Source organism: Ursus maritimus, unplaced genomic scaffold (assembly GCF_017311325.1).
Source record: "Ursus maritimus isolate PB19 unplaced genomic scaffold, ASM1731132v1 scaffold_6, whole genome shotgun sequence".
NCBI classification, from domain to species: Eukaryota; Metazoa; Chordata; class Mammalia; order Carnivora; family Ursidae; genus Ursus; species Ursus maritimus.
This window is the reverse complement of record NW_024426774.1, coordinates 34,339,475-34,365,152: the sequence shown is the minus strand read 5'-3', so window position 1 is coordinate 34,365,152 and position 25,678 is coordinate 34,339,475. Positions and strand designations below refer to the sequence as shown.

The following is a 25,678-nucleotide window of genomic DNA, read 5'->3' as shown; positions in this document are numbered from 1 at the left end:
CTTACTAGATGATCGCTGTGATGATACAGCAACAAAAATATCTTCTGATACAGTTTGTATGGGGAAAACTGAACAGTCCCTAAGTTGTAAAGATCTGGAGGTCTAGTATGTCTGAATTGGCCAACCTCTCTCAAGCAAGAGAATGACCAAAGAGGGGGAACTGAGGAACTAAATATACCAATGGACAATGGACATACCATATATGACAATAGAACTCTGACACACACCTCTGCAGCAACCAGCCTGGAAGCCAAACCACAGCCTCTACAGCAATCAGCTCAGAACAGTCAGAACTTGGTCAAGGACTGCCAGTTCCCCTATTTTGTTTGCCCTCACTTTCAACTTAGGATTAACCATAGGGAGCCAGATAAGCTCCCCAAACCAATCATGTAAGGTGTCCTACCCCTAGTTAACCCATCTCCAGCTTTCCCATGCCAACAACCTCCAATCGGGGCATACCTGAAGCTTCATTCTTTTTCTTCTCATTATAAAGCATTCTTAACTTTCTGCATGCCTCTGGATCTCTGCCAAATGCAGGTCATAGTAGCTGATCCTTTGCTATAGCGAGCTCTGAATAAATAGCCTTTGTGTTCTCATTTGAGTGGGCTTCACTTACTTTCACAAGTACAGAGCCCTTCATCTTACAGAGAAGGCTGAGACCCAGAGAGTTATGGATGTGACCTCACACCCAAATGGCTTTGCAGTATTGGGTCTTGAGAAACAGATTCCTGGTCGTCTGTCAATATCCATCGTCCTCTTTGTCCTTAATAACAGAATCCCCCAAAGTTTAACTGGGCTCTTTGCTGCCCAGGACAAAGACCAATTTCTGGCTTCCCTTGCTATCAGCTGTGGTCCTTTGTCTAAGTTCTTGCCAGTGATCTGTAAGCAGAAGTGGTATATAGCAGTTATTTGTTGAGGAATATCTAAAGTACAGTCTTCATGTTTATGCTTTGTCTATTTGAATAATAATTGAAGAATTGAGGATGTGGGGAAAAGGAACCCTCATACTATTGGTGGGAATGCAAACTGGTGCAGCTGATGTGGAGAACAAAGGCAAAAGAATGTAAATAAAATTCAGTCTCCTTACAACTTACAGCCCATTGACAAATACTTGGATGAAAAAAATAATAATAATTGAAGAAGCATTTTCACATTGACTTGAGTGTGTGCTTCTGTCATAAAGAACTTGGCTGGTCTTTGTCCTTGATTCCTGAGAGGTAACCCCTAAATCAGTGGAACTTCCTGAGTGATGAGTGTCTTTGTTATACATAGTGGGTCTCTGGGACCACACCTGATAGTTCATGCTAATGAGATGACTTTTGGGGTACCTGGGTGGCTCAGTCAGTTAGGCATCTGCCTTCAGCTCAGGCCATGATCCCAGGGTCCTGGGATCGAGTCCCGCATCAGGTTCCTTGCTTAGCAGGGAGCCTGCTCCTCCTCTGGCTGCCCCTCCCCTTGCTGTGCTCTCTCTCTGACAAATAAATGAATAAAATCTTAAAAAAAAAAAAAAAAGAAGAAGAAGAAGACTCTTGGTTGCCCCTGGTTTATGCTAAGTAGATGATTCAGGATAGGGGCTGGCCAAGTCAGAAAGACCAATCTTGTGATCAGAGGGTTGGGACTTCGAGCCATCTGGAGATTTGAGTTCAATTCTGTGGTCAACCAACCATGACAACATAATGAGACCCCAGTGAAAACTTTGGACTGTGAAGCTCAGGTGAGCTTCCCTAGTTGACAGTACTCTGCATAGTTACACATTGATATGCCAGCAGGTGATGTGTTCCTGGGGAAGATGAAAGCCTCACATTTGAGATGCTCTCGGACCTCAACCTATGTGCCTCTTCTTAGGCTGATTTTGATTTGTATCTTTTTGCTATAATAAAGTTATCATAATAAATATAGCCCTTTCCTGAGTTCTGAGATTTGCTCTAGAGAATTATCAAACCTGAAGGAGTAGAGGGAACTCTCAAATTTTTAGCCAGCTGGTCAGAAGAGTAGTCTAGGGACCGCCAAATTTGTGGCTGGTGTCTGAAATGAGAGCAGTCTCGTAAGGTACTGTATCTTTAACCTGTGGAGTTCGGCCCAATTCTGTGTCGTTGATATAAGAAGTCATTGTAGTGCTACAAAGTAAAATAGCAGTGAGGTTTTCTGTACACACATACCAACCCACCCTCAAAAGATGGAACAGTGCCAATCTATATTTGAATTTGAAAAATAATTACATGAAGCAACATTATATTTTTCTAAGAAAATATTTAATTGGTAGTTTTCTAGAAGGAAAGTTTTTCATCTAGTACAGAAGTGTGAAGTTGGGGGCGCCTGGCTGGCTCAGTCGGAAGAAAGAGCATGCGACTCTTGATCTTGGGGTCGTGAGTTCAGGCTCCATGCTGGGTTACAGAGATTACTTAAATAAATATTATTTTTTAAAAATGTGGTATATCTGTACAGTAAAATATTTTTTAAAAAAGTGTGAAGTCAGAAGCAGTGAGAAAACGAGGGCAATACAAGTTTTTCAAATTAAGACATGGTTAGTAAGCCCCTACAGTCTGCTCATTTCTGAGAGGAAGTATGAGAAATTATCTGAAGCGGCTGATAATCTGGTTCAGGAGACAACAAAGTGGCAAGCTGATAAACAAATGATTTATAGAGATCACGACAGTAATAAGAACCATCCCAAGACAGCTTTCATTATTAAAAACCTTAAGCAGGGGCACCTGGGTGGCACAGCAGTTGGGCGTCTGCCTTCGGCTCAGGGCGTGATCCCGGTGTTAAGGGATCGAGTCCCACATCAGGCTCCTCCGCTATGAGCCTGCTTCTTCCTCTCCCACTTACCCTGCTTGTGTTCCCTCTCTCGCTGGCTGTCTCTGTGTCAAATAAATAAATAAAATCTTAAAAAAAAAACACCTTAAGCAAACACAAATGCTTTTACAATTGCAAATCAGTAAGATATGACTTCACATCAGTGTTCAAGAGAATTCTTCCCTGATGACAGGGTATTTGAACAGGGTTCTAATTATTAGGCTTTAGAGAAGTGGAGAGGGCCCTCCAGGCTGGTGGAACAGGCAGGGGAGTGTGAAGGTTGTCTGCAAATTAGTATGTCTATAATAGAAATTCTTGTCAGGAGCAGCAGGAGGTTAAGGCAGAGTGAAGAGGGCATTAAATGCCAAACTGAGGAGTGAGGATTTATTTTGTAGGCAGTACAAAGGCTTTCAGACAGGGCAGTGGGTACAGACTGATAAGAATGGTTACCATGGCAAAGATACACCAGAGAGACAGATGTTAAGCAAAGACCAGCTACAAAGTTGCAGGTATCCGGGTATATAAAGTGACTTAGGCTGGGGGTTAGAAAAGGACACTGGGAGGAAAGGTAAGACAGAACAAACTAAGCTATTACTAATGTAATAAATTTGCTGTTTCTCTCCTGTGCACTTTGGCTTTCTGGAAAGAAATTCCCATGATTTCTAGGTTCGTAAACTGGCATTCTGATCTCAGTTGTCCAGATGCCTCCTGTTCATCCTGTCTGCCTGCACCCCTCTGCCTTAGCCAATCTGTTGGACCCCTAGATTCTGCCTGTCTGCATGGACCCACTTTGAACTGATTCCCTAAAATCTAGGCTCAGCTTCTCATCTGGACTTAAAATGCTTGAAGGACTGTCTTTAATATAAGACAATATTTTTAGTCAAGACTCTTCTCTCTGCCATCTCCTACTCCTGGCTTCTTCATGTAAATTTCAGATGCATCATGACATGAACTTGAGATCCAGTAAGCTTAGGGTTAGCTATTACAGAAAATAGGGACGCCTGGGTGGCACAGCGGTTAAGCGTCTGCCTTTAGCTCAGGGTGTGATCCCAGCGTTATGGGATCGAGTCCCACATCAGGCTCCTCCGCTGGAGCCTGCTTCTTCCTCTCCCACTCCCTGCTGTGTTCCCTCTCTCGCTGGCTGTCTCTCTCTCTGTCAAATAAATAAAAAATAAAATCTTAAAAAAAAAACTATTACAGAAAATAAAGACACACAGATGGCTTGAAGTAACAGACAAGATAGGAAGAGTAGTTTAGCAATAGTTGGTATATCTGTATATTTGATATTTTTTAAAAACAACTTTACTGAGGTATGATTTATGTACTATAAATTTCACCCACTTTGTGTGCACAATTCAATAATTCTTAGTAAATTTACCAAATTGTTCAACCATCACCATAACCCAGTTTTAGGACATTTATGTCACCCCAATAAGCTTCCTTGTAACATTTGCATTTACTCCCATTGCCTCTCCTGGTACCAGGCAACAACTGATCTACTTTGCCTCTGAGGATTTGCCATTTCTAGACATTCCCTATAAATGGAATAGTGCCTGGCATCTAGCTTTCACTTAGAATAATGTTTTTGAAGTTTTGATTTTTTTTACACAGTACCCACACTTTAATGATTTTAATGTTTAAAAAGATTTTATTTCAAAAATCCCAAATCTCGTAGCATAAAGATCTAATAAAATTTGCTTTTTGCTCAAACTTTAAAAATACCACTCCATTGCCTCTTAGAGAGAGGTAACATGTAGTGCATGGGGATTTTGTACAGGAAGACCTTCAGTCTCTCAATCTCAAAACCACAGCTGTGAACCAGAAGGAAAAGAGGCCCAGCCCAGCGCATGGCATTTTCAGATCAGCTTCCTTAGCCCTAAGGTAGGGTCCGGCTAAATCAGTAGTGGCTCTCCACCTCGCTCAGCTTCCATTCTCTTAACCCACGCAGTAACACTTCTGCTTCCATCAGTAACAGGAGAGGGAGGCAAAGCACAGTGCAGTTATAGAGAGCCCCCACTAGGTAGAAAATCACCAGACTTGTTGATTTCTCAGATTCCTTTCAGCTCTTGTTTTATGAATCTCAAATCTGAAAGGAACTTTCCCCATGTTCGTTAAGTTCCCATGGTTTCTCTTTGGAGTGAAGCCTTAATGTATGCTGAGGCCTGAACTATACTATGGGTTTTCCCAGTTTCACCAAATTCAAAAAGTCACTATACTACACATTCTCTGATGTGCAGAATGGGTGGAACATCGGCCAGAGGCTTTTCCACATGCATTACATTCCCAGGGTTTCTAACTGGCAGGGTGAGTTCACTGATGTTTATAAAGGAAACAGGTTTGGCTGAAGGCTCTCCCACATTCACTATTTCCATAGTGTTTTTCTCAAGAATAAATTCTCTGATGTTTATTAAGAGATGAGCTCTAATAGAAGGCCTTCCCACATTCATTGCTTTCAAAGGGCTTCTCTTTTATATGTGTTCTTGGTGCTTAGTAAGGGAAGGAGTATTACAGATGGCTTTTACCACACTTGAGTTATCTGCTATTTATTTATTTATTTATTTATTTATTTCTGAACAGTGTGACTGAAGGCTGTGTCATACTCATTGCACTGATTAGGCTTCTTGCCAGTAGAAACTGTCTGATGTTGAATAATGTGTGTCCTCTGACAAAAGCCTTTCCAAATCAATCACATTTACTTGGTTTCTCACTAATATGGATTTTCTGGTGTTTGATAAGGGGCGAGGTGTGACTGAAAGCCTACCTTCTTTCTTGACATCGATAGAGCTTCCCTTTAGTATGTACTGTCTGGTGTTGGATTAAGATAGAGGTCTTCCAACCAAAAGTCTTCCCACACACATTACACATGACACACAGGATCTCTCTCCAGTGTGTGTCATGTGAATACTGTGTGTACTCCAACTGAAAGCCTTCCACCAGTCACTGAATTCATACAGCTTTCTTCCCAGCATGACTTTTCTGATGTTTAATAAGGGATGCAGTATGAGCAAAGGCTCTCCCACATTCATTACACTTGTAGGGCTTCTCTCCAGTATGAAATCTATAATGTTGAGTGAGAGATGAACTCTGGCTGAAGGCTCTCCCACATTTATTACATTTGTAGGGTTTCTCTCCAGTATGAAATCTATAATGTACGATGAGAGATGAACTCTGGCTGAAGGTTCTCCCACATTCCCTGCATTCATAGGGCTTTTCTCCAGTATGAGTTCTCTGATGTTTAATAAGAGACGAAGTATGACCAAAGGCTCTTCCACATTCATTACATTTGTAGGGTTTCTCTCCAGTATGAAATCTATAATGTAAAACAAGAGATGAACTCTGGCTGAAGGCTCTCCCACATTCGCTGCATTCATAGGGCTTTTCTCCAGTATGAGTTCTCTGATGTTTAATAAGAGACGAAGTATGACCAAAGGCTCTTCCACATTCATTACATTTGTAGGGTTTCTCTCCAGTATGAAATCTATAATGTAAAACAAGAGATGAACTCTGGCTGAAGGCTCTCCCACATTCGCTGCATTCATAGGGCTTTTCTCCAGTATGAGTTCTCTGATGTTTAATAAGGGATGAAATATGACCAAAGGCTCTTCCACATTCACTGCATTCATAGGGCTTTTCTCCAGTGTGACATCTCTGATGGCGCCTAAGTTCTGACTGGAAATGGAAAGACTTCCCACATTCATTACATTTACAAGTTTTCTTCCCTGGATGGGTTCTCTGGGAGTTATTTCTCCCTGAAGTCTGTCTGAATTCTGTATCACATTTATGGGATCCTTCTCCTGTAGGAACACTGTGTTGGTTAACAAGGACTGATGTTAAGCCTAAACTTCTCCCAAAGTCACTCTGTTTATGATCTGTCTTAAGGGTGATGCATTTATGAGTGATTGACATTTCGTTCAGGTATCTCTCCTGGTTTTTTGGATGTATCTCTAATTCGTCATCACAACCACAGGTTGCGTTCAATTTGCAGAAGCAGAGTTCATCTCTGATGTGTTTTTCCACTGATACTATCTGGAGTAATTCTTCTTTGGAAATTCCCTGATTTAGTATTGATTCCTTGGCTTTAGGCCTTTTCTCCCAGTCTGAGGGGGAAAAAAAAAGTTATTCTAGTATTAACTGTTCCATGTGCCCAGAAGAAGTAAAGTCTTATAATGGATGTAAGATAATGAAGCTTTAAAATAATATCTGAGATGTGTACAGTTTCTTTCAAGTATAGTGTATATCCGAAGAAGGTTTTGGAGTTATCAAGAAGTGATAAGCAAGTGAATGGAGATTAGGAAAACCTGAAAAAATAGTATTTGGATTCCAGTACACAAGGTGAGTCCAAAGATCACAAAGATGAGAAGAGGGTAGGAAGATGTCCTCCACAAAGTCCCCTCAGCACCTCAGTAATATATTACTGTATATAATTATGATAGGCAGAATAATTCTCCCCCAAAGACATCCATGCCCTAATCCCAAGAACTTGTAAATATGTTACCTTATATGGCAAAAGGGACTTTGTGGATATGATTAAGGGCCCAGACCTTTAGATGGGGAGATTATCTTGGATTATTCAAATGGGCCCAATCTAATCATGTAAGTCCTTAAAATCAGAGAACATTTCCTGGCTGGGTCAGAGAGATGTGGTGTGAGAAGGACTCAGCCCACCATTTCTGGCTCTGAAGGTGGAGGAAGGGCACAATGAGCCAAGGAATGTAGCAGTCTCTAGAAGCTGGAAACATTCCTCAGTTGATAGCCAGCAAGAAAACAAGGATCTCGGTTTCACAACTGCAAGAATTGGTTCTGCCAACAATTCAAAGATTCTCCCCTAGCCACTCCAGAAAGGAACACACCTCTCCTGACATCTTTTGTGAGACCCATGCCAGACTTCTGACCTATGAACTATTAATAGACTTGTGTTGTTTAAAGTCATTAAGCTTGTATTAGTTTGCTTCAGCAACAATAGATAACTAACACAATAATAATAACAGTTCTGAAGAGGTAAACGATTAGTGATGCCAGTATTCCCAAAAGCCAGATTCTGAGTCAGTAGGTCTTATGTGACCCCTGGAGATCTGGATGTTTAACAAGCTCCCTGAGAGATCCTGAAACACAGCCATGTTTGTAGAGCACTGTCAACAGACAGATATTTATCTTAATACTAGATCCAGAGGTCACACCCTTCCTCCATTCTAGAAGGAAAAAGATCAAGAAAATATAGCTGAGATCAGCAACTTCCCTCTTTGTCCTCTATTCTAGTCTCCTTTAATGAGGCCCAGCCTGTGCTGTCAGGATTGGAGCACTGATTTCCTGAGATTCACCTATGACCCAGGGCTATGATTCTTCCTCAGAGATGGACATTGGCACAGACTGTCACCTTCCTCCACTGTGCCTGGGCTACACGTGGTAGGCAGGAGAGCTTTGAGTCCAGAACTCTGCTCCAAGAGTTGAGGCCTGTTAGGTACTCTCCAGTTACCTAGGAATACGTGGTCTCAAAGAGATGACATCAACAGACAGCAAGGACTAATCTTTGTCCCTGGAACCACCTCTGCTGAAGCTCAGCTTAATCAAGGTTGAAGTGTCTTCACCTTGACCTTCTTGACATCCATCTGTCTGTCCTTGCCTGTAACACTTTAATTTCGAGGCTACTCTACTGTTTGATCTCTCACTAACTCTCTTAACGGTGCTGATGTAGGATAGCCTGGCCATTTACAACTGTCAATCCTTAGATTCCATCCAACATTAACCATATGACATCTAGTGATGCTAAGTGGCACCAAGAACCCAGAAGGGGTGGGCAGAGATGGGTACCAAAGAAAGCATAAATGCTAGAGAAGAAATGAGCATCTCTTCTTCTGACACCAGATATAATTACAAAAGCCTAAAAGTATTCAAATACTGCAGTGGAGGACTCCTGACAAGTGGCCTCACGTTCTCAAAGGACAGCCCTGTGACCAAGGGTTCAGGGCAATTTCTCACCCATGGCTGGTCCTTATTACATGTGATCCTGCTTAGGTCTCACTCACTCACCTGTTGAGATTTCTCCATCTAACACACAGGGCTCTTTCCCTTCCTCCAGCTGGGTGATCACATATGGTTTAGATACTGGAAGCCCTGATGGCAGAGAAAGAAAAGGATCATGTCTGTGTATGTTAGAGGCCAAGGCTTTGGCCCTAGGTCTTTCTGGGGGAGACCAGACTGTAGGTGTGGAGAGTCTCCAAAGAACAGGCATTGTAAAATATCAGAAGCAGAATCATGAAACTTCTTATTACAATTTCATATGGAGCAGGACTTTTCCTAGGATTGAGAACCTCAAAGACAATGTAACTGTCTGATTCCATAATCTCAGGGCAAAACTCAGTGAACAGGCCTAGAAACCCCAAGCTTTTAAACACCAATGAAATAACGATGGCAGGCCTCACAGGCAGGCTTTGGGATTTGGAGGAGCTGAGCTCACCCAGAGAGGCCAGGTTCTTGAAGTTCTCCAGCATCACTTCCCTGTATAGGCCCTGCTGAGCAGGGTCCAGCTGCCCCCACTCCCACTGGGTGAATTCCACAGCTACATCCTCGAATGTCATCAGATCCTGAAACACAGAAGACACTCTTGTACCATTAGGGAGCACACTCTTGTACCCTTAGGGAGCACACTAACAGCCCTGAGGAGAAGAGTCGGTGGATCTCTGAGTAGAACCTTAGGATACATAAGGGATTCCAAGAGTTCCTAGCTATCCCAATGCCCAGTTTGGGGTTGTGTCATCCCCAAAATATCTTAAGCTGCTCCAGGGATTGTATTATCCTTACTACTTGGTATCCTACCCAAAGCCCACTTCTGTCAGTATCACACTGCTTGTTAATATAAGGATCTCAAGAGAATCAGGCCGACAGAGACATTCTGGTTAGGTAAGGGTGATAAATGCAATCCATTTCCTCCATTTTCAACAGGTTTTACTCTCAGTTTAGTTGCATTTAATTAGAATCAACCAGAAGTAACAGACTAATATGTTTTACAGTCTTTTTTTTTTTTAAGATTTACTTACTTATTAGAGAGTGAGGAGTGTGAGTGAGTTGGGGGGGGGCAAGGAGGGAGACAGAAACTCCAGCAGACTCCTCACTGAGCATGGAGCCTGACATGGGGCTCAATCCCCAGACCGAGATCATGACCTGAGCCCAAACCAAGAGTCAGACGCTTAACCAGCTATGCCACGCAGAGGCCCCTGTTTTGCATTCTCAAATTCACTAGTATCATCAGTCTCCAACTGTTTTTGAAACTTGTGGCCTATGATTTTAAAGAAAGTTTTAACTAAGTCCAAATCAAATAATTTGGGATTTATAATAATTTATCACCACAACCACACAGTTCAGTGAAAGTATATCAAGTGGCCTTATAATAAATCAGTAAGTCTTTTGTGAGTTTGATTACCAAGAATCCTCTCCCCCATACCCTAATCAGTTTTCAGTTCCTACTCACTCAGCTCCCGAATGTGCAAAACTGACAGTGAGACCCTGAATCCTAGGTCCCCACAAGGTACAACAATTCTGTGGGTCCCAGCCAGGACTATGCTGTCATCCTCTATAACAGCAATTAGAACACCACCCATTTGACTTACACTGTACAATAATCCACGTACCATGAACTAAAATGCAGATAAATGAAGACAGTATAAACTGTTACTTTTCCCAAAATATGTTTAGAAATCAAATCCATTTAGGCACTGATTCCATAAAATAAGTCAAAATAAAATTTTACACTAACATGAACGTCAGTCCAAAATAATCAAATATGGAAAACTCACTACTATAGTAACCTCTCATAATAGATTACATTATTTGTTCAGAATATTCACTGGCTCCCCCTACAGGATTGAGTTCCCTGCCCCACTGACCCAGGTGTAGTCAAATAATCTGCTTTTGCAAATAGAATGTAAAACCTGTAATGCAGGCAAGATGTAAACCTTTGTTAATATAAGTCTTTGAGGGTTTGCTGTTGTCATTACAGCATAACTAGCCTAAACTAACTCATTAAAAAACTGGTACTTAATGTAGGGTTCTGCCATAACAAAAAGCCTAAAGTATGTGACTTTGGCCTCAGGGCTGGGTAGTAAAGAAACTTATTGGTGAGATGGCAACCCACATAATTTGGTGGTGAACTGTGTGCTAAAACTGTTGTCTGCAATAACTGGAAAGATGAACAATGTAAGCATGAACTTGTGATGTTATGAGAAGAGGCTAGAACATCAGTAGTGTGAGTTGGTTGTTATTGGCAGAATTTGACAACATATTACAAGAAAAAAAATGAACCTAAGAGTTTACCAGTTTGCAAAATAAAAATGGAAGGCAAAAGAAAGTGTCCAGAAATTCCAGGACTTGCTGAGTTAGTGATTTAACCAATTCTCGTTTCTAGTTGGTCAAAGACAATATAGATAAGGCTTCTGCATGATAAAGGATGATTAAAACTCAACCTAAGGGAAGGACCAAATCATGTGTGATAATCAAACCTTTTGTTTAAACCTCTGAATAATTTCAGATGGCTCCCCGTAAATCTTTCAGGGCAACTGAATTGCTTAGTGACTAAAAGAATGGCTGTCCTGAGAAAACCCCCAAAGCTCCACAATTAAGCCTAAAGAGAGGGGCATATTTAAAAGAGAACTGTGGGCAGAACTGTTGACACATGGAAGTGACAGAAAACAAATACATTACATTTTGAGAGTTACATTGAACGTCCAACGCTTGAAAAAAATCCTCGAGCCATCAACCTACTCAGGATGAAAAAGCTGCTTAGCCCTCAAGTGAGTTTATTCTCCAGTGTCATTTCCTATGTGACCAAGGAGGATACTGCAAAAGGAACTTGGGGGGAAGAGCCAAGAGCTAAGGAAAATGAGGGACTGAAGAGCTCCACCCAGGGAGCAGAACCAGGACATAACCAAAAGACTTCCCAGTCCCAAAATCAGTGGTTCTCACCAAGTCTGCCAAGTGGAATTTCATAGCTGTTAGGGACCTGAGACTGCTGGGCTCCTCTCATGCTTCCCTGTTCTGAATAGGGGTGCTTATTGTGGTCATCCTGTCTCCACTGTTCCACTGTACATAGGATATATGGATTCAGGCAATTTGTCCTTTTAGTTCATAGGTCTCTAGATCCAGAGGAGAAACATCCAGACCTGATGCTGAGGTCATCACCCCATCCAGGACTTTGACCTTGTTGTTCCTACTAGGTAACTAAACAGAGTTTTTGGTTTATCTCTTGGGAAATTTGTGTGGAGGGAGGGAAGCGAATATTTCTAAGAAAACGGTAGACTTAAATATTCACTGCCCCTCCCCTAGCACCCCTCACTATGGGAGGCTTCTGTTTCCCACCTCACTGACATTAGGCTTGGCCACATGACTTCCTTTGGCCAATGGATTGTGGGCAGAAGCAACACATGTCCTTTCTGAGCAGAAGCCAGAATAACTATCTCCTGGTTCTGACACTGCACTTTTCCTTGCCACATAACACATCCCAGAGCAGGACTATCTTTCAGCCTGAATCCCAGAGCAAAGAGGGTGTGGACCAGTCACAGCCAGTCCACCACTGCTGTGTAACAGAGAAGAAATACACCTTTGTTACTATGAGCCACTGAGATCTACAGGCCATTGTTACCACAGCATAACTACATTAAGCTCTCTGATGCACCTCTGAATGTGTACATAAAGGCCAAAGAGGTTTAAACTCTATTTATTACTCTACTAGTTATTTGTGAGACTTTCCTACTGGTGGGGGTTTTCCTTAGTGGCTAGAAAATTAAACACAATGTCTATCATTAAGCTAGAATAAATGAAACTATCGTCTAGGTAGTATCAAGATGCTACCATCTTGGCATCCATGCTAGGAAACAATGCAGGCTGGCACCCACAGCCCTCCACTTGGTTCTCCAGCCTACTACAGCCAAACTTGAATCCACTTCTGGAGTCAGTCACCATTACCCCCTCTACCCCCATTACAACTGAAGCTGACAAGGACTAAGCAGTTACCATTTGCCAGAAGACTCCAGCAACGATATGAGGTAGTTGCATTATTGAGTGGTTAAGATCTTAGAGCCAGACAACCCGGATCTGAAACTAGGATGCCCTCCTTATGAGCTAGATAACCATGAACAAGTTACTTTATCTCTCTGTGCCTTGGCTTTCTCAGTTGCCTCTCTGTGCCTCAGCTGCCATCCTTCAAAATGAGAATGTTTGAAAGATGAAAGAGTTAGTTTAGGTAAATGGTGTGCAATAGTTCCTGATACATATTTGGTTCTCAGTACATAATGGCTATTACTACTTTCATCATTATCATTAACATGATTACCATCCTCATTTTACAGTTGGCAAAACCAATGCACAGAGAAGTTAGGTGAGTCTTCCAGCCAGGAAGTAATGAGTTAAGTCTGTCTCCTCACTACTCCAGGAAGATAACGTTTGAATAGGGACATAGCCTCAAATGGCCTCCCCACCTGTCCATACCCTCAGAACCTCCTTGCCCCCTCTTCTCCATGAGCCTTACCCAACCTCTCCAGCACAGGCTGATTTTCCTTTTACGAAACCTTGAAGGAAAGGCCTATCTGTGCCACTCCCATCGTCATTAAATTATGCACATCCTCACTGTGACTGGGCTGCATCCTGGGTACCACAATCCTCTCCCTTCTGTGGTAGTGACACTCTTTCAAGGCCAGGGCTCTCTCACATTACTTGGTACTCACTGCAGGGCTCATGACAAAAATAAACCAGAGGATCTGAGTGAGTACATACGGAGCAGAGAGGAGAGGGCCCTGGAAAGGGGCAAGGAGGCCAGCATCCACTTGATGGGCTCAGCCTCCTGCAGAGCAGGAACTGGGGTCAGTTCCCTTTGGCGTTGAACAGAGGCTCCAGAGAAGAGGGGGCAAAGACATCCGTAGTTCAGTCATTTGAGGAAAAACGAAGAGAACCTCAACTCACCTGGGGCCTGGCTTTCAGGAATAAACTGGCTGTTCCCTTTTCTCCTGGGTATCTCTCTGGAGGAAGAGCAGGGTCCTGAGAAGGGAGAACTAGGAAGGTAAAAGGAGCCATAAGGAAGGCTAACCCCATGCCTTTGCCACTCCCAGACTCCCCACGCTGGAGATCCCTGAAGAGTCAGTGTGTCACTTCCATGGTTCTGGGGACAGAGCTGGATCAAAGGGAGCTGAGCGGCAGCCTCTAGCTATCCCACAGAAGAGAGAAGTGCACAACCCCCTCCCTTCCTGTCCAAAGGCCACAGCAGTTTGCAGGTAACTTAAGTACCACCATAGCCTGGTCACTCCACTGAACAGTTATTTACTGGGCATCCAATATATAGGTCTTTCGAGGCCTTTTAAAAATATAAACATGGAAAAGACTTTCAAGGAACTTTAAATCTAGCCTGAAGTATAAGACATGTGAAGAATATAAAACAAAGCCCAGGGCAAGGCCACAGAGGGATATAGACTTTAAGGGAAAGAAGTCACACCTTTCCTCTCATCCTTGGGAAGCCAGCTTAAAGGTCAGTTCTTCCTGAGAAGTTCCCAAGCATCGTTAGGTCTCTGCAAGCATACTTTGCAAGTCCCTCTATGATAGGGTTTTGTACCTTACTGTTTTTAAAGTTTGTTTTAAAAACAAAAAACTAACCCTAACCATACCAGAGGAGTGGTTATAGCTAACAACAACAACAACAAAAGCATGGAAGTGGCAAGCAGCGTGGTTTAGTGTATGTCAGAACTTCTCAAACTTTAATATGTGTATGGATTCCTGAGGATCTAGTTAAACAGACTCTGATTCAGTGGATGTAGGGTAGGGCGTGAGAGCCTGCATTTCTAAAGAGTTTCGAGGTGATACCTGTGCCGATGGTCTACAGAACACAAGGCATAAAGGAATACAGAGGGGGTGGTAGTCCCAGAGATTTGGCCCAGTTCTGCCATTGGCCAGTCTTGTGACCTTGAGCATTTGTACTGAAGAGTGAAAAGTCAAATTAAAATGCCTACTGGGGAAGGGCAGGAGATTCTAAATTTACAAAGGAATGGCTTAAAACCTCCTGGGTCACCTGGATTGCCTCCTTCCAAACGCTAGTGAAAGGGTGGCTACAGGAGATGCCCCATGTCCAGTTGAGCTAGACGAGCTAGAGGAAATTTTATTAGTTACTGAAGCAATAAAAGAATTGGTGGCAAGGCTCTAAATGGCCCCGGCGCCCTCTGATCTCTGGCCAGGGGCCACTCCCCCCACAGACTTGTTTATTGTTTACCCTCTCCCTCCCACACAGGAAGAGATCATTTCTGGCCCACCCCGCTCTCCTCTGGCCTTTGGGAAGTCTTCCGTGGCCATCCCGTCCACTTCTACCACGGTGTCTGGACACTGATACTTCATGCTCCTGGGCCTGGCAAATTAGGAAATGCCACAGGGAAGACGGTTGTAAGCTCTCCCCCATCAGTGGATTCCCCAGCTTCTTCCTAGGGTCGTCCTCCTCCTCGGCCCACTACTAACTCCCCAGAAGGGCTTCTGGCCCTCTGCACCCTCGAGAGCCAAACCTGATGCTGTGGAGTCCATAGCTGGGACTAAGGGGCGACGTCCTTTCACTAGGTCCAAATCTCTCTCCTGCGGCCGCAGCCCTGCGATCCTCCCTACGGTTCAGGGAGCAGGGAGTAAGCTGGGTGACATCGGTCATCCCACTCCTCGCGGTGACGCCCAGCCAACCCGCAGGGCTCAGAGCAGGGCTATCGAACCCGGCCTCCCGGCCTCCGGCCCCGCGCTGCCGCCCCGGGCGGGGCGGTTCCCCCGCTTTCAGGCGCGCTTTCAGACCCCACACGAGCCCGGCCTGGGCGCACTGGCTCCGCTCCGCCGCCCTTCTCGGGACCAGGCTCTGGAACCCAGTTCCCACGCAGACCCACACCCACAGTGACGACTACACCACCAGAAGGTACGGTCGTAGCCACGCCTGCGACCTCGGTGGCCAGTGCGCCTCCGCGGCCCTAAGACAGCAAGGATTCGGGAGAAAGCCTCACAGGGACACGGGCCGGCCCTGCAACTCTGTCCCCTAGCTCCAGACCCCACTAACCCCTCGCAGGCGAGCAGGCAGAGGAACACTTCCAATTCTGTCACAGGCTGGGGCGCGATGCCCGGGAAATGCCTGCGCACCCGAAGTCTCCGAACCCACAAAGAGTAAAGCCCACCCCTGCCCCAACCCCTGAGCCAAGACCCGTCCCGAGCCTGCGCAGACGGGCCGCTGCGCGGGGGTCAAACAAGCGAGCGTCCGGGGCGGGTCCGCGGGGCGGGGCGGATCCGCGGGGCGGGGCGAGTGGCGCCTGCGCCTTGGGGGCTGGAGCGAGCGATCTTGGGCGTGCGGGCCGGTAGTGCCCTGGTAATGGCACTGTACCCCACTGACCAGGGTTGAGGGTTTCCCATGCTCTCACCACCGTCTGGGAACTGGGAGCAACTTCCATCTTAGGCTCGATAGCCCGGTTTGGGGATGTCCAACCAGAAGCCACTGGAAATTTGTTAAAAAGAAAAGCCTGGGCCCTACCCTGAATCTGCTGAATAAGGTTTTCCAGGGGACTCTCTGGGCATATCTCTTACAGAGTGCCCAGGAGATACAGATGGCTCATTGCTAGCTACTAACTGCTATTCTACAGGCCGTCCCGTGCCTGTGCCTCTCCGCCTTCCTCCCACTGCTCCAAGTTCTGAGTTCTGCAAAGGTGTCAACGAAGAAACGACTATGGATTCCTTCTCCAGAAACGAATATCATTAAGGACCTAAAAGAAATATACAAATGGTCTGAATATTAAAACGATGGCTCTCAGGAAGCAGTCCTCAGCCAGAGAGGGGACTTGTGAGGACTGGGGGAGGGGGGTATAGACCCTATCTAGGGGTTCAGGGACAACCCATTAAGTCGGGCAAAAAAACCCGCCATTTTCCTCTCTTGCTTTTTCAGTCTCTGTGTCACTTTTTGCCAGCACTCACGGTGGCACACATGGCCAGGATGGCACAGCAAGTGTCCAGCAAGCAAGCCCTCTTCCTCTAGGGTGGGGATGGGGCCGGCAGGGGTCCGGGGTGCTGCCAGGGAACCGTGGTTGGCCCAGGAATTTCTGTTCTCTTCTGTGCTCTGGAACCAAGAGGGTGAAGGGATGGACAAATGAGAAAAAAAAATGTCATCTCATTTGTGACTTGGCACAACAAGATAGAAATGGAACTGCTTCAGATTATCTTGAGGGGCGCCATCTGTCCCTGATGTGCCTTTTGGCATTGCCCTGCTACAGTGTCTGAAATTTCGGTCCTCTTAAATTCAGGACAGAGCGTGATCCAGAGGCCCATGTCACAATGCACATTTGTTACCCACGAGAGTTAATCAATAGCTTAACATGGATGTCCCCTTTTCCAGAGTGCTCTCATGTGCTACTTGATGTCAACTACTGTTAGGGTAGCTCTGGTTCCCAGCAACCTGATAAGTTTGTGCATTACCCCCAACATTCCCTCTTGCTGCTCCTTTGTAGTCAAACATTTCTCCCATTCCAACCCAGTGTGGCCACTGTTCTGTCCCCATAGTTTTGCCTTTTCCAGAATGTCATATAAACAGGATTATATAGTATGTAGCCTTTTGAGAGTGGCTCCTATCACTCAGCATAAAACCCTTGAGGTTCATCTGTGTCGTCATGGGGATCAATAGTTCATTCCTTTGTACTCCTGACTCCAGCTGTCCTGTAAGGAAGGCTGTTCTAAGGAGCTATACAGCACATCCATTTACATCCTATTTACCGGAACACTTGACCATATCTAGCTGCAGAGAAATGTACTCTTTAAACATATGCCCAGCTAAAATTCTATTACCATGGAAGATGGAGAGAAAAAAACGGGAAACATCAGATTTTAGGAACAATATTTAAAAACTTAGTTTACCCAGAGGAAGAGCAGGTAACAAGAGCATCTTTAAATCAAATTAGCCTGAAGGAGATGGCTTACCCTATTTTAAGCTAATTATAAAAAACAAAAATGTGAAGGTGCTTTTGAAAGGCAGAACTGAAGCACAGATTTTTCTACAGGTCCCCTATGTGCTCAGGCATCCATCATCACACAACCTCCAACTTTCCTGGGTTGAGAGCCCCACAGTACAGCACAAACGGAAACCTGTTCACAATTAGGGCTCAGGAATATGCAGTCATTGAGGGTGGACTAAAGATGCCCCGACGGTGGTCGTTTTGAAAGAAGGTATTACCAAAAAATGTAGAAGTAGAAAGCCATTCTAATCTGGAATCAGACCTGGGTATTAAAAGCAGCAGTTTTTTCAGGTAGTGTGAAGTTGTGCCTGAATAATTTCCCTCCCACCCCATCACCAGCTTCTGATCATATGCAGTTTCCACCCTCAGTATAAGGCTAAATAAATTAACAACAACATCACACAGGAGGGAACAGCAAGAAAATATTTGTCTTATACATCATGACTTCAATCAAGTCCTAATCCTGGAAGGTCCAAACCATTACTACAGTACAAAACTGTCCCCAGTCCAGCCCCACATTATGGTTGTCAGCCCCTGAATACCTACTGGCCACTCATCTTGCTACTAATTTTTTGCACTTTTACCTCCTAGTCTATATCTTTGCAGGTGCTATTCACTCTGCATAGATTGCACTTTTTGAAAAGATTTTATTTATTTATTTGGGGGCAGCAGAGGGAGAGAATCCCAAGCAGATTCTCTGATCACAGAGCCCAACTTGGGGTTTGATCTCAGGACCCTGAGATCATGACCTGAGCCCAGATCAAGAGTCCAAAGCTTAACCAACTGAGCCACCCAGGCGCCCCTTCTTTCTTCTTAATAAAGTAAGTATTCTTTTTCAAATGGACCAGTTATAGGACTGTAACTTTTATAGGCCTTTCCTAACTTTCTCAGCCATAGTTAATTGCTTCCTGGTTGTACCCGCGCCCGCCCAGTGTCTCCAATGTGACATATAGAACATACTGCACTGTGTTGTAATGCTTTTACATTCTGGTTTTTCTTTTGGACCGTGAGATTGTCTGGGGAAGTAACTGTGTCTTATTTATATTTGTAGCAATGCCTTGCCTATGGTAGGCATTCTAGGTTTTTTGAGTGGAAGTGTAGACTTGTTCCCGAAGTAGTATTTTATCATATTCTTGTAATCTACAGCGTTCTCTGAAGCTCTAGCTCGGGGGTTCTTAGCTTTAGCAGCACATTAGAATCACCTGAAGATCTTTGTAAACTCTCTCTCCTCAGAGTGGACCCCACGTATCAATGTGTCCAAAGCTCTTCAGGTGATTCCGACATGCAGCCAAGGATGCGAATCCCTACGATGTCTCCAACTAGCGCCCTTCCAGCAGTACCAAGGCAGGCAGGCTGGTGTGCGCTCAAACCGTCGAAGTCTGCCGGCTGCCCAGTTAAACAGACGTGTATCCTGGGCTCTCCTCTTCCGGCGCAAAATGTGCACATACACTGCCTCAGGCCCAGCCTCGTCCTAGAACAAAATTCTGCGTTTCTCCGACCCAAATTTCGGAACCAAATCCCTGAAAGTGGACAAGCTGAAGCAGAAAAAAAGCCTCTTCCAAGCGCCGGGAGACTCGTCGCTCTCGGTCTTCCGGCGGTGAAAACCAAGGGTAGGGACCGGCCCCAAAGATCAGACACATTTCCTTCCGAGGGCCCTTCCATCGGAGGACTGGAGGGACGCGACATCACACGTAGGCAGTACTTCCAGGGCCCTCCTATAAGTCTCCCCTACATCCACAAACGTTCCCTCACCAGGCCACAGCAACCGGAACGCCGTGACCGACTCACTTTAGAGCCGTCAGCCCCTTTCCCAGAAGCATGCGCTTGCGCAGAATTTCATATTGGAGCGCGCCGACCACTGAGACTTCTGGGGGTTGGAGTCTGTGAGAAGCCCGAGCGTTGGAAGCGCAGACGTCAGAGCCTTTGCGCAGGCGCATTGCTTTCCCGACTTGAAGAGGCGCCGTCTTCCTGGGTCCCGAGCACTCTGTGCGGGAGGTGAGGGCTGCGGGTGTTTGATTTCGAGATGCGGAGTGAGCGCAGCGGCCGAGAGAAGGGGACACTGAGAACTTAGGGGAGGTGCTGTGGGAGTCGAAAGGGGTGATGCGGGCGGAGCCAGCCTGCAGAGAGAGACTGCAGAGAGAGTGTATGAGTGTGTGTGTACGTGTGTGTACGTCCCAGCTCGGAGAGGTGCGGACGGAAGGTTGCTCCTCGTCCCCGGTGTGTGTGTGTGTTCCGTGGAGTATGGGCACTGTCAAGAGTGATCTTTCAGCATACACCCACTATATACCAGATCCCAACTTTCAGGTTGGAAGTTTGGAACCTTTCTCCGCTCCTCTCGTCCTCCTTCCCGCAATGGGTGTTTAATAAATAGGGGTGGAATTGACACTAAATCTGTGGGGACGCCGACTCCGCCCCCTCCCTCTTTCTCAGAAAAAGTCTCAGATTGTATCGGTTAGTTCCCAGTCTTGGGCCTCCGTACGAGGCCCTCATTTAAGGATAGATACATCATTTTTTAGACTACATCATTGAACCTTTTAAAAATTTTAACCATGGCAGTTTAACTTTTAAGCTGGTTGGAATCCATTGTTGAAACCGATGGTTACGATTTAGCTTATTGACAAGTTTAATTCTAAGAGTAACTACATCTCTAAGATATCTATGATTTTATGTTTTTAAAAAGGATATTCGCGAATTGAGTCTGAGATGCAGTCCTTAAAGCACTTGGCTTGACATATATGGTTATCCATTAAACCAGTAATTAAAGCTACCTATATGCCTAATGTGTCTGTTTCAGCTGTCAACGTCATGCACAATCTTTTCTTAGTTCAGAGGAATGAATGGTAAAACGAATGTTTTAATATCATTCTTTAGTTGCTAGGAGCCTTGATGAGGCGGGGCCTTGATGAGGCGGGGCCTTTCATGGAGGAGGTAGGATTTGAGGTGGAAGAAAAGACAGGAAGGAGGTAGCAAAGCATTAGGCAAATTTGAGAGGGAGCTGATTTTAACTGGAGTGAATTGTCAAGGAGTAGTGGGAGACAAGGGTGGAGAAAAGTACGCTGGCATAAGGACCCAGAGGATCAGAACAAAACACAGGAGGCAGAGTGGATTGCTTAGTTCTGATCTGAAGACTGACGGGAATAAAACTATTTGGGAACAGTAATTCTAGAGGTAACGTGCAGGACTAGAGAGAGAAAGGGACTAGTGGCAGGGAGCCAGTTAAGAATGCATAGTAATCCTGATACAAGTTGTTACAGACCTGAACTAACGGTGTCAGTGATGGGAAAGGATAAAAATGACAGTGCAGAAGAAGGGTCAGAAGGACCTGGTGGCTAACTAGATTTGGGGAGAAAGAGAGCAAGGTAAAAGTTTGAATTGGGGGCATCTGGGAAAATAATAGAAATGTCAAGCTAGGGAGAGGGGTTAATTGGGGAGTTGCATAGAGGAAGATGTTTTGAGGTGCTGGCAGAATGCCTAAATCAAAATTTGCAGTCACTTAGAGCAGATTCTGAGAGGCAACAGTAGTGGAAAAGGAAGTAGGACACAGACAGAGGACGGTCAAGTAAAGACCCCAAGACGGAGACATTTCTGTTTTGACGTCCTCACACCCTATGCTACCAACCACAGAGCAGGTACTTGGACGTATTTGTTGAATAGCAGGATGAATGAGTGGGTGAATGGGTTGGTGTTGCGCAGTAGAAAGGAAAGCAATTTTCATTTATTGAACAGACTGTAAGATAAATGCTTTACATTAACTGTTCATTTACTATTTATAACTCTGTGAAGTAGGTATTAAACAACTGGAGGTCAACGTTTAGCTTAAGTAATCTGCCCAAGCCTTCACAGTTAATAATTAAATGCCGGTGGAATGCTTTTTACCACACAAACTGTCTCCTTTGGAACTCACTCTTGTGAGTGTGTTCTGAAATTGAATGGTAGCCATGGAGTTTTGGAACAGCTGTGGAGCAAGGTTGTTAACAGTAAAAGGTTTCTAAGCAAGGGTTCATTTGAAGATCTAGAATAAGAATTTGAAGAGGTTTTTTTCTCCAGAAATACTCAGAATCAGGAATAGGACAAGAGAAAACAGAAGTGACTCCATGTGGATTTGGTGGATCTGGGGAGCCTTGAGTATCACAGAGCCTACCGAAGCACTGCCAGGGGAGGGAAGTCAGCCTGGCAGGGATCCCACGGATAATGAGCACCTTGAGCACTGGTTACTTAATGGCTGGGGAGCTTTTATGCTCAGCATCATTTGTAATGTGTTCAGTGGTCACTTTATGAAGTCATAATCCAATAAACAAAACTTTGAAAATTGTCGTTAGGGATAAACATTGAGCAGTTTCAACTATAATTTTAGAGGTAGTTCCACTGATTTGTGCGAAAAGCTCAAATGCTTTAGACAACATATTCAAATACTTTGATTCCAAAGTTATTACTAACACTCAAACGTACTCTAAAACAGCAACAACACATTGTGTTAATCGTAATTAATATTTTGTAATTAATATTTTCATTGTAATTAATATTTTCATTATTTCTACTTTCCTAAGATTATAACAGGACTTTCAGCTAATGCTAACATGTAGCATGTTATTCTGTATGCTTTATGTGTATTCTACTTAAGTATCACAATAACTATGAGATAGGTGCTTCCGTTATTCTAATTTTACAGATGGGTAAACCGAGACAGAGGTTGAGAACCTTGCCTGAGATCATACAGGTAGTAAGAGGCAGAGCTGGAATTTTATTTCAGGCAGTCTGCCAGAGTCTGTACGTCTAATAACGATACTCTCCTGTATCTCTAAATACTAATTTGGACTACTTACTAGGGCCCAAGAGTAATGTTTGAAGACCCTCCTGGGAATGGAGGAATCTTGACAAGCAAGGGAAAGAATACTGTCTTAAACAACACAGCTTGCAGGCTACTGATGATGTCTTTTTTGTTTCCATTTGTGTATATATCACTCTCCCTCCTTCTAACAAGATTCAGATCCCAATCTCTCCACTAAACATGTTTTTCCAGGAAGTTTGTTTTTTAAGTTTTTACCTTTTGCATAGGTTTTAAACATTTTTGCAAACTGGTGTTCACCCTCAAGGTAGTATTCTTTTAAAGCTTTGCTTGGCCAGTGTTCAGTAACCCATTGTCTACTAAATATATATTGAGCTGGTCTTTTGGTGTTTTTGAAAACTTAACCTTATTAGTATCTCATAATTAATAAGACAAAATAGTTGGTTCATCTCCTAAGGGAGGAAGGATTAAGTCTGCATGGTTACTTTCCCTCTTTAGAAGCTGAAGTTGAGGGGCACCTGGGTGGCTCAGTTGGTTAAGCATCTGACTTCAGCTCAGGTCATGATCTCGGGGTCCTGGGATCCAGTCCCATGTCGGGCTCCACATTCAGCAGGGAGTCTGCTTGTCCCTCTGCCCTTCTTCCCCCTACTTGTGCGCTCTCGCTCGCACTCTCTCTCAAATAAATAAATAAAATCTTAAAAAGAAAAAAGAAAGAATCCGAAGTTGATTAATTATTAGGAGCTCATGCTCTTTCTTCCTCTGCCCAGTACTGATTAGTCTGTTTGGGGTTTGTAGTTCCTGATTCTGGGATTCCTTGGTTTATCCCCATTCTCTAGGTTTCTTTTTTCATGCTTACGTGAATGGACACAAGTATATATCCTAAGGATACAACTATACTTTGTGAATCGTCATACAATTAATAGAAAAAAACAAAGCATTTGTTTATATTACTAAAGGCATAAACATTTCCCTCTTTGTATTACAACCATTTTTAAAATATATAAATTTTTCTATTTTGAGTATGGAACTCATGGTCTTTCAAAATTCAAACTATTTCATTTAGCAATAATAATTTTTGTAACTTAGCCAGTGGAAGCCAGAATCATCTGATCTTTCCTAATCCAAAGATGTGGGAACAGCTCAAACTCTAAATATTCCAAACTGTACTCATTAGCTTTCCCTCCAGACCTCCTTCTCTGTTGCTCATGTCCAGGAATGGTACCATTGTGCACACCATTGTTCAGATGAGTGACCTGGAAGTCATCCTTGCTTCTTCCATCACCCTCAGCCTCCACTTGCAGTCAGTCTGTTGTCTGTTCTTCATATCTTTTTTTTTTTTTTAAGATTTTATTTATTTGCCACAGAGAAAGAGCACAAGCAGGGGGAGCTGCAGGCAGAGGAAGAAGAAGGCTCCCTGAGGAGCAAGGAGCCTGATGTGGGACTGGATGCCAGGACCCCAGGTCATGACCTGAGCCAAAAACAGATGCTTAACCCGCTGAGCCACCCAGGCATCCCTGTTCTTCATTTCTTTACAGTAGTTCCCCTTCTGTCCATTTCTGCTGCCACTACTTCTGTTCACTTTTTCATCATTTTTCCTTATTTAATTGTGAGATTCTTCACTGGTCTCCTCACCTCCATTCTTGCCCTTCTCTAGTCCCATTCTGCTCTAGCTACCCAGAATGGCATGGCTACCTGTGTCAGAGGTCCCCAAGATCACCCCACATTCAGGGATTTGCTGGAAGGACATGGGGCTCAACCTGTAGTTGCATTCATGGCTAAGATTATGACCATGATCTTACAAGGATGTACAGCTAGGTCATACAGGGAAGACATAGGTAGAGTCTGGAGGAATCCATATGCAGGCTTTCTTGTGCTCTCTCCCTGCCATGAAGGGTCACACTAAACACATCCTCTCCAGCAATGAAAATGCAACAACATGCATGTGATGTTCCAATTCACAAAAGCTCGTTAGAGACTCAGAGCCCAAGTTTTTTTTATTGAGGCCTAGTCAGGTAGGCACCCTCTGCCTAACACGTACCAAAATTCCAGACCCTCTAGCAGGAAAGCAAGTGTTCAGCATAAACCACTATGCTTGCTCAAATAGTTTAGGCCTAATGCACCACCCTTCTCTCTTAGGGAACCCTCCCAAAATTGAAGTTCCCAGACCCCAGCCAAGGGCTAACCTTGCAAGTAGACCTTTCTAAGAATAGCTCTCACGGGTCTGCTGTAACTTTTCTGTATACCCCCATTCTTTCCTCTTATTTTTCTTGTGCACCAAAGTAAATACATACTCATAAAAACAAAAATCAGAATATAAAGAATTATTAGAAATAGAATAAAACCACTTGTAATGCCACCACTCAAATTCCACTTACATTTTAGTATATATTCTCTCAGTCTTTTTTCTATACATATGTGCATACACAAATAAGTAATTTTAAATGTGCATTCTTCACTTAATATTTGTGAATTTGTTTAACAACAAATTTTAACACAACATTACAAAGTTGAACTCTCCTGATTATCTGTCCCAATTCCATATCCCTCCCTTCCCAGAGATAACTCATGATTTGGTACTTATTGTCCCATATAGATTTTTGTAGATTTTATTTACCTGTTTTTAAGTGGTTTTTTTTTTAAGATAAATTTATTTGAGGGAGAGAAAGTGTGAGCTTGGTGGGGAGGAGCAGAGGGAGAGGGAGGGAGAGAATCTCAAGCAGACTCCCCACTGAGCTTGGAGCCTGACACAGGGCTCAACCTCATGACCCTGAGATCATGGCCATAAGATCATGATCTGAGCCAAAATCAAGAGTCGGAGGCTTACCCGACTGAGCCATCCAGGTGCCCTGACCTGTTTTTAAATTTTATATAGACATTACACAGTAATTCTAAAACTTCCTTATTTTTTGCTCAGTAATTATATTTTTGTGATTTATTATTAGCACAAGACTCTACTTCATTCATCATAATGTGTAATATTCCAATACATGTAAGTTCACACACATAAAATAACAATTTATCCTTCTGATGAACATGTAAGCCGTTTGCAGTTTATCACTAATGATCTTTTCCTCAGTGATTTGTAATACCAGCTCAGTTGTATATCAAGTTT

At 43.9% G+C, this 25,678-nt stretch overlaps 2 protein-coding genes across 11 annotated transcripts in view; one reads left to right on the top strand and one right to left on the bottom strand.

Annotated features, from left to right (window-relative positions):
- Positions 1-5,603: 5,603 nt before the first annotated feature.
- Positions 5,604-16,004, bottom strand: ZNF514 (zinc finger protein 514). 10 transcript variants are annotated; one of them, XM_008700148.2, is made up of 6 exons: positions 15,848-16,001; positions 15,321-15,413; positions 13,744-13,832; positions 9,251-9,377; positions 8,824-8,907; positions 5,604-6,893 (listed from the first exon to the last, which is right to left on the bottom strand). In XM_008700148.2, exons 2-6 carry the CDS (start codon positions 15,337-15,339, stop codon positions 5,743-5,745), a joined length of 1,470 nt encoding a protein of 489 aa, XP_008698370.2. In that variant the 5' UTR covers positions 15,340-15,413; positions 15,848-16,001; the 3' UTR covers positions 5,604-5,742. The 10 variants fall into 10 exon arrangements, with proteins under 10 accessions (XP_008698370.2, XP_040479106.1, XP_008698369.2 ...); XM_040623172.1 differs by having other exon boundaries at positions 13,744-13,818; positions 15,848-15,992; XM_008700147.2 differs by lacking the exon at positions 15,848-16,001 and adding an exon at positions 15,078-15,169 and having other exon boundaries at positions 15,321-15,402.
- Positions 16,005-19,680: 3,676 nt separating this feature from the next.
- LOC103671530 (zinc finger protein 420) overlaps positions 19,681-25,678 on the top strand; it is a 47,442-nt gene continuing 41,444 nt past the window's right edge. Inside the window, exon 1 of the mRNA XM_040623692.1 lies at positions 19,681-19,775. The gene's annotated coding sequence lies outside the window, so the exon portion shown is untranslated. The remainder of the gene's footprint in view (positions 19,776-25,678) is intronic.